Source organism: Ovis aries, chromosome 3, assembly GCF_016772045.2.
Source record: "Ovis aries strain OAR_USU_Benz2616 breed Rambouillet chromosome 3, ARS-UI_Ramb_v3.0, whole genome shotgun sequence".
NCBI classification, from domain to species: Eukaryota; Metazoa; Chordata; class Mammalia; order Artiodactyla; family Bovidae; genus Ovis; species Ovis aries.
The window spans coordinates 3,205,093-3,217,860 of NC_056056.1; the positions used below are offsets into that span (position 1 = coordinate 3,205,093).

Here is a 12,768-nt window from a genome sequence, read left to right on the forward strand (position 1 = left end):
TTCCTTCACCCGGCGCTGACCGCTTGGCCACTGCACACAGCTGTCCCCTGGATGTGAGGTGGTGTTTCACTGGTGGAATGTTCTGGTCAGGGCTGGCCCCCTGGGAGTGGGGGGCAGCCGGGTGAGCAGTCACCCCACCCTGCACTGCCTTGCAGCCTGCTCAGAGAGCCGCAGGATGGAACACCCCCTCCGGCAGCTTCGGCTGTGGACGGTCACCCGTGGCCTCCGACGCTGGCGTGGGACGAGGACACACCCGCAGTGGCCAGCCGACCTGATGCCAGAGGCCAACCCCCGGAGAGCCGCGGGCACACGGGCCAAGGTAACCAGGTGGGGCAGCAGCGGTGTCAGATGAGGACAGACGCCACCCCCTGGGGGCCCCTGGCAACTCATGCCCGCTTCCGGCTTGTGGTCGGCTCAGGGTCAGACACACTTGCGTCCCGCTGGGCCTGGCCGGAGCTGTGTGCTGGGGGCGACTGGCCTCGCTGTCCCTGAGTCTGGGCGCTCAGGAAGGCCGCCCTTCAAGATGGCGGGGGCTGGCTAGGGTGGGAGAGGCCACCCAGACCGGCCACTCCTCCTCCTGGCTACGCGACGACTCAGAGCAGCCGGCCAGGCTGCGGACGGTTGCCAGGCTGGTCCCCAAAACCTCAGACCTGCCCGAGAACACCCCAGGACACACTGCCCAGCTGAGTCCAGATGTTTGCGATGCTGCCTCCACCAAGGGTGCAAAGGGGGCCTGCCAGGCTGGCCCTGGGCTCAGGGCTGGGCAGGCTCTTAGATCACTCAGGCCTCCAGGCAGGGGACCTGTGCAGACAGGGAACTGGACATGCCCCCAGACTTTCCCCATCTCCCGCACTGTACCCCCACCTAGCCCACAGACACCCCGGGGAGTCCCTAGAGCAGCTGGTCTGGCCCCCACCCAAGGCAGTGCCAGCCCCCAGACAAGGACAGGGAGGCCTGGGGGAGACCACTCGAAGCCTGGCACAGGTGGGAGATGCCCCCACTCTATGCCTCTTGGGGCGGCATGGCCCCTTTTCTGTTGAAAGGGGAGACCCTAGCCTGCTCTGCTTGTTGTAGTCCCAACTTGGTTTATCTGGTACAAACCTTTAGTGACGTGGGAACCGGTGTGCCGGAAGTGTCTTCTTAGCTAAAGAGAGCTTTTTGCACGCACCGATTTCCAGGGTAGAGCAGATTCATTCACAGCTCTGGGGAGCCCCAATAGTGTGTTGGGGACAGCAGGCTGGACAGCCCAGGGTGGGTGCCCTGGGGCCCCACCTTGTCTCAATGCCCGGGTGCCACCTCGGAGCTCTCCTTTCAGGCCTGAGTCCATACCTCAGGCTCAGAAGCCCCCCTCGATAGCCACCCTCGGGAGCAGCAGAGAGGCTGTTCAGACCAGCCAGTGTGTGTATATGGGGGCTCCCTGTGGTCTGGCCTGGGAGAGCGTCCTCAGGACAGATCAGGGCGGATGGGAGGGAGCTGGAACCACTCTCAGGCATTGGACCGCCTGGTGAACTCGTGGCGGGCGTCCAAGGCTGGCGCTGACTCTTGTCTGACCTGGCACTGAGCCTGCCCGGGCTCCCTGGGTGACGCCCCATCACAGTCCTTCAGCTCGACCCACAGCACCTTGCCCTTGAGGCTTCCCAGCTGGCTCAGTGGTGAAGAATCCACCTGCCAAGCAGGAGACGCAAGTTTAATCCCTGGGTCAGGAAGATCCCCTGGAGAAGGAAATGGCAACCCACTCCAGTGTTCTTGCCTGGGAAATCCCATGGAGCCTGGCGGGCTCCAGTCCATGAGGTCGCAAAGAGTCAAACACGACTAGCAACTAACGGCAACGACAAGCTTGTCCTTCACCATGGGCCACGGACGAAAGGGAGGTGTTCCCGTTGGTGGAGGTTCCACAAATCTAAGCTTTAGCCAAGGAGCTCTGGTCCCCTCCGGCCTGTGGCTTTGGGACCGACATGGATCCCCTGGCCTTGCTGTCCCGGCCGGGTCCCAGCATGGAGTAAATGTGTAGGAAGATGGTAATTCCCTGGGACTTCTTGGCAGAGACGCCACTGCAGCCCCCCGTCCCCACTTTGCCGACCTTCCAGCTGTGCAGTGGTGACCTTGACACGTCCCACACCTCCTCTCTCCCTCCCCCGGCCCAGCCCCCCTGGCCCAGCCCCTGACGAGTGGACTCAGAGGAAAAGAGCAGCTGTGCAGACGGTCTGCAGCTCCACCCAAAAACCACCATAAAGAGGGCTTTAAAATCTACATTGTAAATGCTGTCTCTAAAGTTTTTTCTGAGTCCTCACATCCTTAACTGTCCAACAAGAGGGTGATTTTAGGAGTAGCTGCTGCTACTGCTAAGTCACTTCAGTCGTGTCCGACTCTGTGTGACCCCATAGACAGCAGCCCACCAGGCTCCCCCGTCCCTGGGATTCTCCAGGCAAGAACACTGGAGCGGGTTGTCATTTCCTTCTCCAATGCATGAAAGTGAAAAGTGAAAGTGAAGTCGCTCGGTTGTATCCAACTCTTAGCCACGCCATGGACTGCAGCCTACCAGGCTTCTCTGTCCATGGGATTTTCCAGGCAAGAGTACTGGAGTGGGGTGCCATCACCTTCTCCCAGGAGTAGCTAACTGTGTATTATTCTGTCCTCATTCTAACCAAACACAAGCAGGTGTGGTGGCTGTTTGCACGGGGCTTTGGCGTTCTGGGACCCTGTGCCAGCGGCGTCCTCTGCCTTCTGTGCCCATCAGCGCTGATGGTCTCTGTGCCCCCTAGGAGACCCCCAGACCAGCCCCATCCTGTGGCCGGTGGAGGAAAAGGCCCAGGCTCTGACGGGAAGCCCAGCATCAAGCTTCCAAGGCCAGAGTCGACCCTCCCTGAGCACAGGGCGTCCCCACAGCCCCCAGGAAGCCCGTGTGAGTCTGGGCCTGGCCCTGTGCTGTCTGCGGGCCGGGCGGGGGCCCTCCTGTGTGGCTTTGGTGCGGGGGCCCCTTGTCCATCGGATGCAGGCTGTTGATGAGTGGGACCTCTGAGCCTTCTCGGGGGAATCTTGTCTGCTGACAGGTCTTCGGAGCCCACTGGGAGGAGGGATGTCTGATGGGTGGGTCTTCGTGGCCCTCTTTGAGGGACAGCCTTTGTTCCTTACTGTGCTCACAAGAACTCAGGGGCTCTGTCCACAGCTAAGGGACACGGCGTGAGGTCCAGCAGAGGAGGCCCCACCCTGACTGTGCCGTTTCTCCAAAGTGTTTCCAGCAGGTGGCTGAAGGCGGCGGGAGTCCACCAGGGTCAGAACCAGGGCTGGACTTTGCCGGCAGCTCCGTGGAGGGGCCTGCTGCCATGGAGGCCGCTCAGAGCTGCTCAGGGGAGCAGAGGTGTGGGGTGCCTGGAGGGTGGCTCAGGCTGGGCGGGGGGGAGCCCTGGGGCCTGGAGACAGTTTGGCCAGAGCATCCTGCCCTCTTGCTGGGAGACACTCACCTGCTCCTGGTGCCCTTCATGCTGGGGTGGGGCCTCCATGCACCCCAGCCCACCTGCATGCCCTCTTGCGTCTGACCCCCCACCTTAGGAAACAAAGATGCCTCCTGGTGTGTCAGCCCAGGATACTGGGGGAGGGTGGCAGCTGTAGGGTCCCTCGAGGGAGCGCTGCCTCTGGATCTCTCCGATGGTGACTCCCAGCTACCTGATCCAGGGGGCACTGAGGCCAGAAGCCCCTGAAGACAGACCATGCTGGGGGAGCGCTGGCCTCTGACAGTCACTTCCCCTGAGGGACAGACAGCTGGCAGGAAGGTGTTTTAAGCATCTGTGGTGGCTGAAGGGCCCCTGCAGAGACTCTGGGCCCGAGGGGGGAGGCTGGAAGATGGGGCTCCTTCTGGGGGCACTCCAAGACTTCACGCTGTGTTTGTAGGATAGAGACCTGTCTGCAGGAGAACCCCCAAGCCCCTTTCTCCTGCCCAGAAGCTGCGCCGCCGACCGTGTCTCCAGGTGATGCCTCCACCCCTTCAAGGGCCCCCACCTTGAGTGAGGCCCCGTCCCCAGGTAATGGACCAGTTTTCCAGTCAGAGCCAGCCCACTCCCACAGCCTCTGCCCTCCCCACCGCCTGGGTACTGTCTCCGCCTGGGGTCTTCTGCTTTTGATCCATTGGCTTGGGGGCCGTGGGATGTGGGCTGTATCCTTCCCAGGGTTGGTGGAACATCTTCAGCGTAAAGGTGGTGAATCGTCCCTAAACCCTCCTTTCTCTGCAGCAGCTGAGGTGGCGGCACCCCCAGCCCCACACAAGGATGGCCCCCCGGCCCGGCTCATGGCCCTTTGGGACCTGGGCTCCGAGCCCGAGTCCACCCCCAGCGCCTGCTCAGGGGCGTCTTCTCCACGGTCCACTGCTGCCTCCTCGGGGAGCCTCGCGTCATCCTGCCCTTCTCTCCAGGAGTTTCAGAAAGCATCCGCCATCCTGGTCCAGCTTTCCGAGAGCCCAACCTCACTCTCGGATGGGGAAGCCGGGGACACTCCAGACACAGAACTCAGCTGGGCGGGGGAACTCCCTGTTCCAGACTCCTGGGGGCTCCACCAGGGCAGAGGGGCAGAGACCTGGGAGGGGCTGGAGGGTACCGAGGCCCTTTCCGGGCACGGCTCTGGCACTGGGGTGGCTGGCCTGGCTCCGGCAGGAGGTCTCCCCGTTGCTCAGTCTCTGTGGTTGAGGTCGGAGCAGTCTGAGTTGTCCAGCGAGGTCTGGGGTCAGGAGAGCCCACAGGACCCTGGCGCCGGTGCCAGGCCAGCCCCAGGGCACTGCTCGCCCACAGGACACGAGTCCCACTTGGAACAGCCTGGGATGCCCCTTGCCCTGCCTCCCTTTCTGGGCCCAGGGGAGGGGCAGGAAGATTCTGGAACCAGTGGGAGCCCGACCAGTGAATCAGACACAGGAAAAGCCCAGCGGAGGTCCTGGGAGGCTGCAGGAGCGAGGCTCCCATCCCAAATCTCTTCCTCGAGTGATTTCCACTTCACCCTTTCCTTCCCCTCCGGGACCTCGGCCTCCGAGTTTGGCAAAAGAGGAGAGACGGGGCCTCCGCAGGCCTCAGGTGGCTGCCCAGAGGGGCCCTGGGGCACTCACCCGAGTCCTTCCACTGATGGGAAACCTCTATGGACCTCCTCTGAGCCTGAAGTCCTCCTGATGCCAGGGGCCCCTCCTGGGAACCTGGGTGGGCAGGCAGCCCAGACAGCTGACAGCCAGGCCCCTGGGCACGGGGGGCGCAGAGCCTCCCCTGTCCTGGAGGAAGCCTGCACTCCTCTGGCTGATGGCTTCTTGCCTGAGATCCTGTCCCCGGTGGACGAGGGGCTGTCCTACAGCAGCTTCGACCTCCCGTCCTCCACCCAGAGGGACTCTCGCCTCCCTCCTCTGCCTCCCATCCTCCCCGCGGATGGGGAGACTGACCCTGCCAGCGCCCACTCAGAAGACTTCCCCACCCCGCCCGAAGATGCCGTGTGTCCTGGGGGCTCGCTGGACACCCCAGGGGAAGCTGCCTCCCTCATTATGGGAGAGTGGTCCTCCCTGTCTGGGGAGGGTCTGTCTGAGTCACCGTCCCCGGGGCCCCAGGAGGAGGCCGGGCTCTGCCTTGGGGTGGTGGGACAGGGCAGAAGCCTTAGTGGAGAACTGGATGAATCAGGTTCTGTTGGGAGGGGTCAGGCCACGGAGAGCTGCTTGTCTGAACCGGTCAGCTTGGGGTCTCCCTGGTGTAGGGGAGCAGGGGATACCCCGGGGCGGCTCCTAGTGCTGACACCCCCGACCCTGTCCAGGTCTGGAGTAGCCTGCGCATCTGTGGGGAGTCTGGCAGCTGGGGACCCAGGGCTCCCTGGCTCCGGGCGAGGGGACCTTGCTCTGGCTCTGGGCGCCGGACCGCACACTGCCCTCCCAGGCATGGAGAGAGCTGAGGTGGTGGACCTGCTGTCCGCCCAGCTCAGCAGCAGGATCCTGAGGGACACCCTGGCCATGCTCTCGGAGGCAGCCCCAGCAGGCAGCCTGGTGACAGAGGGGCCCACAGGGACCAGCCGGGTCACGCAGGCTCACATGGCAGCCACTGGGCGGTCGTGGGGAAGCCTAGAGTTCTGAGAAGACAGGGCGGTGGCGGGGGGCTGTGGGGACACAGACGCTGTCTGTGAGAGCCCCCTGCCTGGCTGGCTGTCGAATAAGGCCTCCTAGACGCAGCAAGGCCCCGGACATGTTGTCGCCACGTGACTGTGTGTTAGTGTGTGTGTGTGTGTGGGCGTGCCGGGGGCCTCAGAAGAGGCCGAGAGGAGAGCGCAGCTCTGGGGGGTCTGGGCGGCCAGATCCTGAGGCTAGGGGTTACATCTGCACTGATACGCCCTCTCGGATCTGCCTCGTTGGGAAACCGGCGGGGATGTTTGCCTGCCTCTGATTTCTGAAGGGTAAACCTGGCGCCTCCACGACGTCCAGCTGGCAACTCCGGGCTGGGAGGTCCGTGTGCATCCCCTTGTGCAGATTAGAGGAGGAGGCAGCTCGGGAGAAGGTGATTTCGCCCGCGGCCCAGTGACCCTCCGCCCGGCCTCTGAGCTGGAGTGGACCCCCGCCTCCCCGAGGGCGTGCAGGCCGCCTCCCAGAAGAAATGAGAGCCCTTGCTAGGCTGGCCATCGAACGGGCCCTCCTGGACATGGCAAGGCCCCGGTGGCTTCCAGAGGTGGCAGCGTGTGGGCTCCTGCAGGGACGGCCTCGCAGGCATCCCCTCACGAGAGCGCCTGTCCGCCTCAGCACCAGACCCAGGCGGGCGTCCAGGAAGTTGATGCTGAGTCAAGCATGAAGAGGGGCTCCCGTGGAGGAAGTGGGGAGAGGCTGAGACGGGACGACAGGGTGAGACTGCCGGGTGCAGGCCTGCAGGGACGCGGGTCTCAGTAGACTGGGCAGGGAGAGCCCTCGGGCCACCTCGGGGTGAGACCAGGGAAGCTGGCCTTCAGGGGCTGAAGGTCAGGCCACTGCAGCACTGACCTCTTCCCCCCAGCAGCCGCCCCATGAGCTGCTGATGGGCTCTGAGGGGTCCCTGCGGTCCCCTCCTCCCCCAGAGCTGTGCGGAAACGCCTGTCTGTTCCCATGGGGCTGTCTCACTTTAAAGTTGTTAGCCTTTCTCTCCTGAATTGTCATCATCTGTGCATTTGGAGGAGAAGTAGCTTTTCAGTGAGCCCGACAATCAGCTCTTTCATAAGAGGAAGCAGGGACTTCCCCGGTGGTCCAGTGGTTAGGGCTCTGCACGTCCTCTACAGGGGGTGGGGTGGGGGGTGGGTTCAGTCCCTGATCGGGGGACCAAGTCCCACATGTCACACAGCGTGGTCGAAAATTAAACAAACAAAAGGAACCAGCTTCCAGATCGGCTTCTAAACCTCTGACGTGGTCAGGATTTCTTGAGATGAGGCTCACTCACGCTGTGCTTGACCTCTCAGAAGCCACTCTGCATGTCCTACAGCAGTCTCTCTCCCCGTCTGTCAACTAAACCGTCCATCAGTTATCCTCATGGGCTTCCCAGGTGGTAAAGAATCTGCTGGCCGCTGCAGGAGACGCGGGAGACCCGGATTCAGTCCCCGGAAGATCCCCTGCAGGAGGGCATGGCAAGCCACTCCAGCATTCCTGCCTGAGAAATCCCATGGTCAGAGGAGCCTGCCAAGCTACAGTCCGTGGGGTCACAGAGAGTCAGACGCGACTGAGCGCACACGCACCACTTACCTGTTATCGTCTCTTTATTGTCTATCCCGCATCTATCATTTACAGCACCTATCAGTCGTCTGCCTGCATCAACTATAGCATCCGTCCAGCCATTTCCAGTTCTCAAACTGGAAAATACCTGCTTGCCGGGGAGTCCAGAATCGAGCAGTCGGCGGCGTGTTGGCCTAAGGGACATCGCTGTCCTGCTGCTGGTCCAGGATATGACCCCTGACCCCTGTGAGATCCTGGGAAGTCAGCTGTCAAGTCAGAATGACAGGAGGCCCTCTCCTGCAGCCCTCACTGCAGTGAGAGGAGCTCATTCACTTTCCAGCACTTGTCGTTTAAAGTGGGCGGCGTCTCCAAAGCTGGCCTGGCAAAGCCCCCAGGTGCTGCCTCTCAGACCCCGTGGAACCCTGCAAGCCAAGCCAGGAACCGCCTACCGCTGTCACCAGGCTCCAGCCTCTGGGGCAGCCACTCCAAGGGACTGGCTCACCAGCCCAGCCTGCATCACAGCCCAGCTCACGCAGGACGGGGTCATGGTCCCAGGGAACAGCAGTCACGACAATCCATGTGGGCCTGACGCCCGATGTCCCCAAGCCCGCTTGAACGCACAGAAGGGGTTTGGGTCCACTGGGGGGAAAAGTGTGTGCATTCTCCATGTACGCAATTTCAGAACAAATTTTGAGCTACAGCTTTCTTATTGATTTCCCCCTAGTTTTCTGAACAAATTAGTCTGTGATTTTTTATTTTTTTTTCTATTTATCGCTGACCCTTTTGGATTTACGAGGCCGTGTGAGAGGAATTATGTATTTTACACACACCACGTTCGGTCATAAATCTCCCACATCGAAACCCGGCAGATTTGCCTCAGATTCCATAGTCTTGGGTGTGGCCGCTACCGGCGGGGGGCTGACAGCTGAGCACCAGGCACAGCCATGCCCGCAGCTGGACTCAGGGCCTCCTGGGTGCCCAGCAGGCGCGTGTGTCCCTGGGGTCACTTTGTGGCCCGTCACCCTTGAAGGGAGTCTGGTCACGGAGGACTTGTATGAAGACCCTGGCCTTCTCCTTCCCATGACAGTTGGATCCAGGGAGCTTGGGGTTATCCAGTGACCAGCCAGAGGAGGAAGACTGTCCACCTAAGGTGTCAGACGTGCTTAATCTCCGCCGACATTATGTGTGTGGAGCTGAGGGCTGTGGCGTTCAGATATATTGACCTGAAGCAAGACTTCAATCTCAAGATTGCTCCCTCCAAGGTCTCACCGTGCTCGCCTTGGCTCCAATCCCTGTAGCCTCTTGGGCCAATAAATCTTGATACCAGCCTCCAGAGAAGTCATTATCTTTCATAGAAAACGATTATTTCTCAGTTAAACCCCGCACGGAATTTTCCCGTGATCTGTCTCCATCAGCCTCTCCACTCAGTTGTCCCCTTCTGCGTCAAACGCCCAGGACCTCACCCCTAGCGCCTTAAATTCCAATCACCAGATGAGCTTTACGAGGCCTTCTGATGCCTGGCCCTGTGCACCCCTAACAGCCACATCATAAAACACAGACGAAGGCCACAGCAGCCAGCTGGGGGAGGCTGCACGCCCGCACGAGCACACGGGTCCTGTTAGATGGTGCCCTCCCCACCCCCGTGCAGGGGCACCCAGCCCACAGGGCAGGAGGTGAGCACCCTGGCCTTCCGAGGGAGCTGGGGCCACCGGGTCAGATTTGCCTACAGCTAGCTGAGGGACAAGGCTGTCCTGTGACTGCTCGACTAGCAGCATCTTAACACTGGCTCCCCTGCAGCAAGAGGTCCCAGAGGGTCTTCAAGTCCCACGTCTGTCCCCCGTCCCATGTCCTAGCCGCCCACCCCACTCCAGCCGGCAACTGTCAGCCTGCTCCCCTGCCTTGGGCCCCACCCAGCGGCCCCCTTGTCCCTAGCCCCGTCTCTTAACGCCCGCCAAGCACAGCGAGGAGGAGAAGTGTTTGCAACACATGACTGCAGGCTCAGGGGCAGAATCATACATGCACCCGGCACCCCAGCCTCCCTCGGGGGCTCCCTGGGCCCCCCAACCTGTCCTGCAGCTCACCTGACAGATTAAGGGGCTTCCCCTCGGCCGTGTCCATTCAGGTGGTGACGTGGACATTTAACAATGCTGGGACCAGCTCCATCTGTCCCTGGGTGTGTCGCCTCCATAACTACAGTCCCTGCCCTCTTCACGGCATCATTGAGAGGACACAGAGGCCTGTCCCTGCCAGGCTCCGTCCCCGGCACGTGGCAAGCACTCAGGAATAATCCTCCTGTAAATTTGTTCAAGAATGGCTGGTGTCCTCAACCAGCTGAGCCTGAAACCAGATGCCAGCTGAGGGGTGTGGAGGTGGCACCCACTCCGGGGCCAGGCTGCAGGTGGAGTTCACCTGTCCCTTCGTCCCCCAACCTTGTGCAGAACCTGCCCCATGAGGGGGTGCTTGGAAGAGGGACAGTCAGCCCTGACCTCCAGGGCTCACAGTCACCCAGCTGGACACCAGCCGGCATGGCCGGGACGACTACCATGGGGGACCTTGGGGCGGGGAGATGAGAGTTCTGCCTTTGTCCCGGTCAGGGGCATCAGAAGAACCCCTCCCAGGTGTTGGAGGCACCCAGGTTGGAGGGTCCCTCTGCTACATACATTCCATGGGTCCTCAACTGCTGCTCTGGGCCTCCGAGGCCCAGATTTCCCCTCTGTGAATGAGAATGTGTGTGCGTGCTGAGTCACTTCAGTCCTGTCTGACTCTTTTCGACTCCATAGACTGTAGTACTCCCTTTGAAATCAGCGTGCATCTCACAAACTTGAGAATTGCCTCTGGTACCTGCCAACTGCCTGGCAGCACAGACAATATGCCAGGTGGGTCTCAGTATCCCAAGAGCAGGCACCTCTCCTGCTGGGAGGAGGGGCAGATTGAGGAGGGTGTGGGGTGAGGGCACCCGGCTTCAAGCAGGGAAGTGGGGCCTGGTTAATCCATGGAAGCTGGTGTTATGGTTCTCGGACACACCCACCACCTTGTCTGAATGCTTCTGCACGTGGCTGCATTGAGGCATGCTTTTCCTAAGAACGTTCCATTAAACCAATCATGTACTGAGGATTGGAGACACTGTGGTGCTCTTTTCAAGGTCAGCCTCCCAGTGCTGGGCTAAGCCAGCACATATGCCCACTGGCTGCCCCAGAGAACCAGGGTCCCAGAGACCCTCCCTCACCCTCCTCAGCACCTGGACGGGGACACAAGAGCCCTGGAGGAAGAGCTGTGAGTGATGGTGGGCTGGGAAGGGCCACAGTCCTTCCAGGGGACTTTGAGTGTCTGCTAAGGCCTGAATTGGATGGCATCACTGATGTAATGAACATGAGTTTGAGCAGACTCCGGGAGATCATGAAGGGCAGGGAAGCCTATCGTGCTGTGGTCCATGAGGTCGCAGAGTCAGACAAGACTTAGCGACTGAACGACAGCAAGGCCTGAACTGTGTCCCCCACCCCACAAAGTCCTTATCCCAACGGGATGGTGTTAGGAGGTACCTTCAGGAGGCGATCAGGGTTTGATGGGGTCATGAGGGTAGGGCCCCCATGATGGGGTCAGTGACCTTACGAGACAAGACCGTGGAGACCCCTCCCTCTCCACGTGCAGCACAGAGGAAGGGCCAGGTGAGCAGAGGCAGGAAGCGGCTGGCCGTCTGCAAGCCAGGAATTGAGTCTTCACCAGAAACTGACCATGCCCGCCCCGATCTTGGACGTCCAGCCTGTGAGAGATATTAATAGGTGTCCGTCTGTGGTTTGAGCCGCCTGGCCTGCGGTGTTCTCATACAGCAGCCTGAACAGACAGACGGGGTGTTCAGAAGCTAAGCCTCTCCTGCAGAGGGAAGCGGGTGTGCAGGTGAGCTTAGAGTCCCTCCCAGCAGCCCAGCCTTGACGGCCTTCGCCAACCGTGTGACCAGATCCTGGCCTATCTGCCCGATAATCACCATGTGACTTGCGGTCATGCCTGTGGTCAGTGGTTTGGAAGGGAGGACAGGAGAAAGAAGCCTGGGCCACCAGGGAGCCAACCACCCCCCACCCAGACCAGGCCCACTCACCGCGTCCTTCCCATCCTGGATTCTCGGTCTTGATCTCTGCGTGTCCTTCCTTCTCCCACTGCCCTCCCACCTCTCTGCTGCTCCTTCCCGGCCCCTCCTCACCTCAGCCCTGCATCTGGAGGCCCGGGGCTCAGCGTGTGGCCAGCCTTCTCCAGTCCTCACTTACCGTCTAAGCCCCATTCTCACACAGCCAACCAGTGGCCTGGTGCCAGCCGCAGGTGGTGCCAAGGTCTGCGGAACTCAGCAGGTCCAGGCACACCTTGGCCTCCATTCCCAGCCCTGCATTGCCCTCCCAGCGCCTCCCCTGCAGCCTCTCATCTCAGCCAAGGGCGGCTGCACAAGCCCTGCAGCAGACGTGGCCTCTCTGTCACACGCCTGTCCCACCTTTACGCATATGCAGAGCCCCACCTTCTCACCAGCACTGCAGCCTGCCTCTTGGTGGAGCCTCACTATCTCTTGGAGGGCTGCGACAGCCTCTTGGGGGGCTCCCCCTCCTGCCCCTTCTAGCCGGCAGTCAGAAGGGCAGAACCACACAACCCTGCTCAAAATCCTCCCTTGACCAGCTTCGCATTCGGGGCCAGGGCCCTCCTCTAGGGAGGCCTTGTGGGGTCCTGCTCTCAGCTGCTTCTCCAGCTCCACGCCCCGCTCCACTTGCTGTCCTTCCAGCACACGTGCCCCTTCTGCCTCAGGGCCTTTGTACGTGCAGTCCTCTGCCTGGGCTGGTTACCTCCCTTCTTACCTCTTTCACCCACAGTCTCCCTCTCTGGGAGGATTTCCTGACCCCCTGTATACAGCAGCCCCACCCTTCTCTACTGCTTTTTATAGCACTTATCTCCACCTCACAGGCTTGTTTGTTTTGGGTCTTTCTCCTGGCCCAGTGACACTTGGGCTTGGCTTTGTGTCCAGGGCTTGGCGTGTACCAGAAGCCCAGCAAGTGTTAGTGAAGAATGAATGGGGAGGGGCACACGTGCCTGCACCAGGGAGCTCTAGTTTGGATCCCCTT

General features: G+C 61.1%; 1 protein-coding gene across 6 annotated transcripts in view; it reads left to right on the top strand.

The window, feature by feature from the left end:
- Window positions 1-9,001, top strand: part of CCDC187 (coiled-coil domain containing 187) — a 53,116-nt gene extending 44,115 nt beyond the window's left edge. For 4 of the 6 annotated variants that reach the window (XM_042245468.2, XM_042245464.2, XM_042245466.2 and 1 more), the window contains 5 exons: window positions 156-319; window positions 2,763-2,902; window positions 3,231-3,358; window positions 3,889-4,019; window positions 4,227-9,001. In XM_042245468.2, the coding sequence (XP_042101402.1) occupies window positions 156-319; window positions 2,763-2,902; window positions 3,231-3,358; window positions 3,889-4,019; window positions 4,227-6,082 (2,419 nt within the window). In that variant the 3' untranslated portion in view covers window positions 6,083-9,001. The remainder of the gene's footprint in view (window positions 1-155; window positions 320-2,762; window positions 2,903-3,230; window positions 3,359-3,888; window positions 4,020-4,226) is intronic. The other 2 variants (XR_006059060.2, XM_042245465.2) reach the window with 2 other exon arrangements.
- The last annotated feature ends 3,767 nt before the right edge of the window (window positions 9,002-12,768 follow it).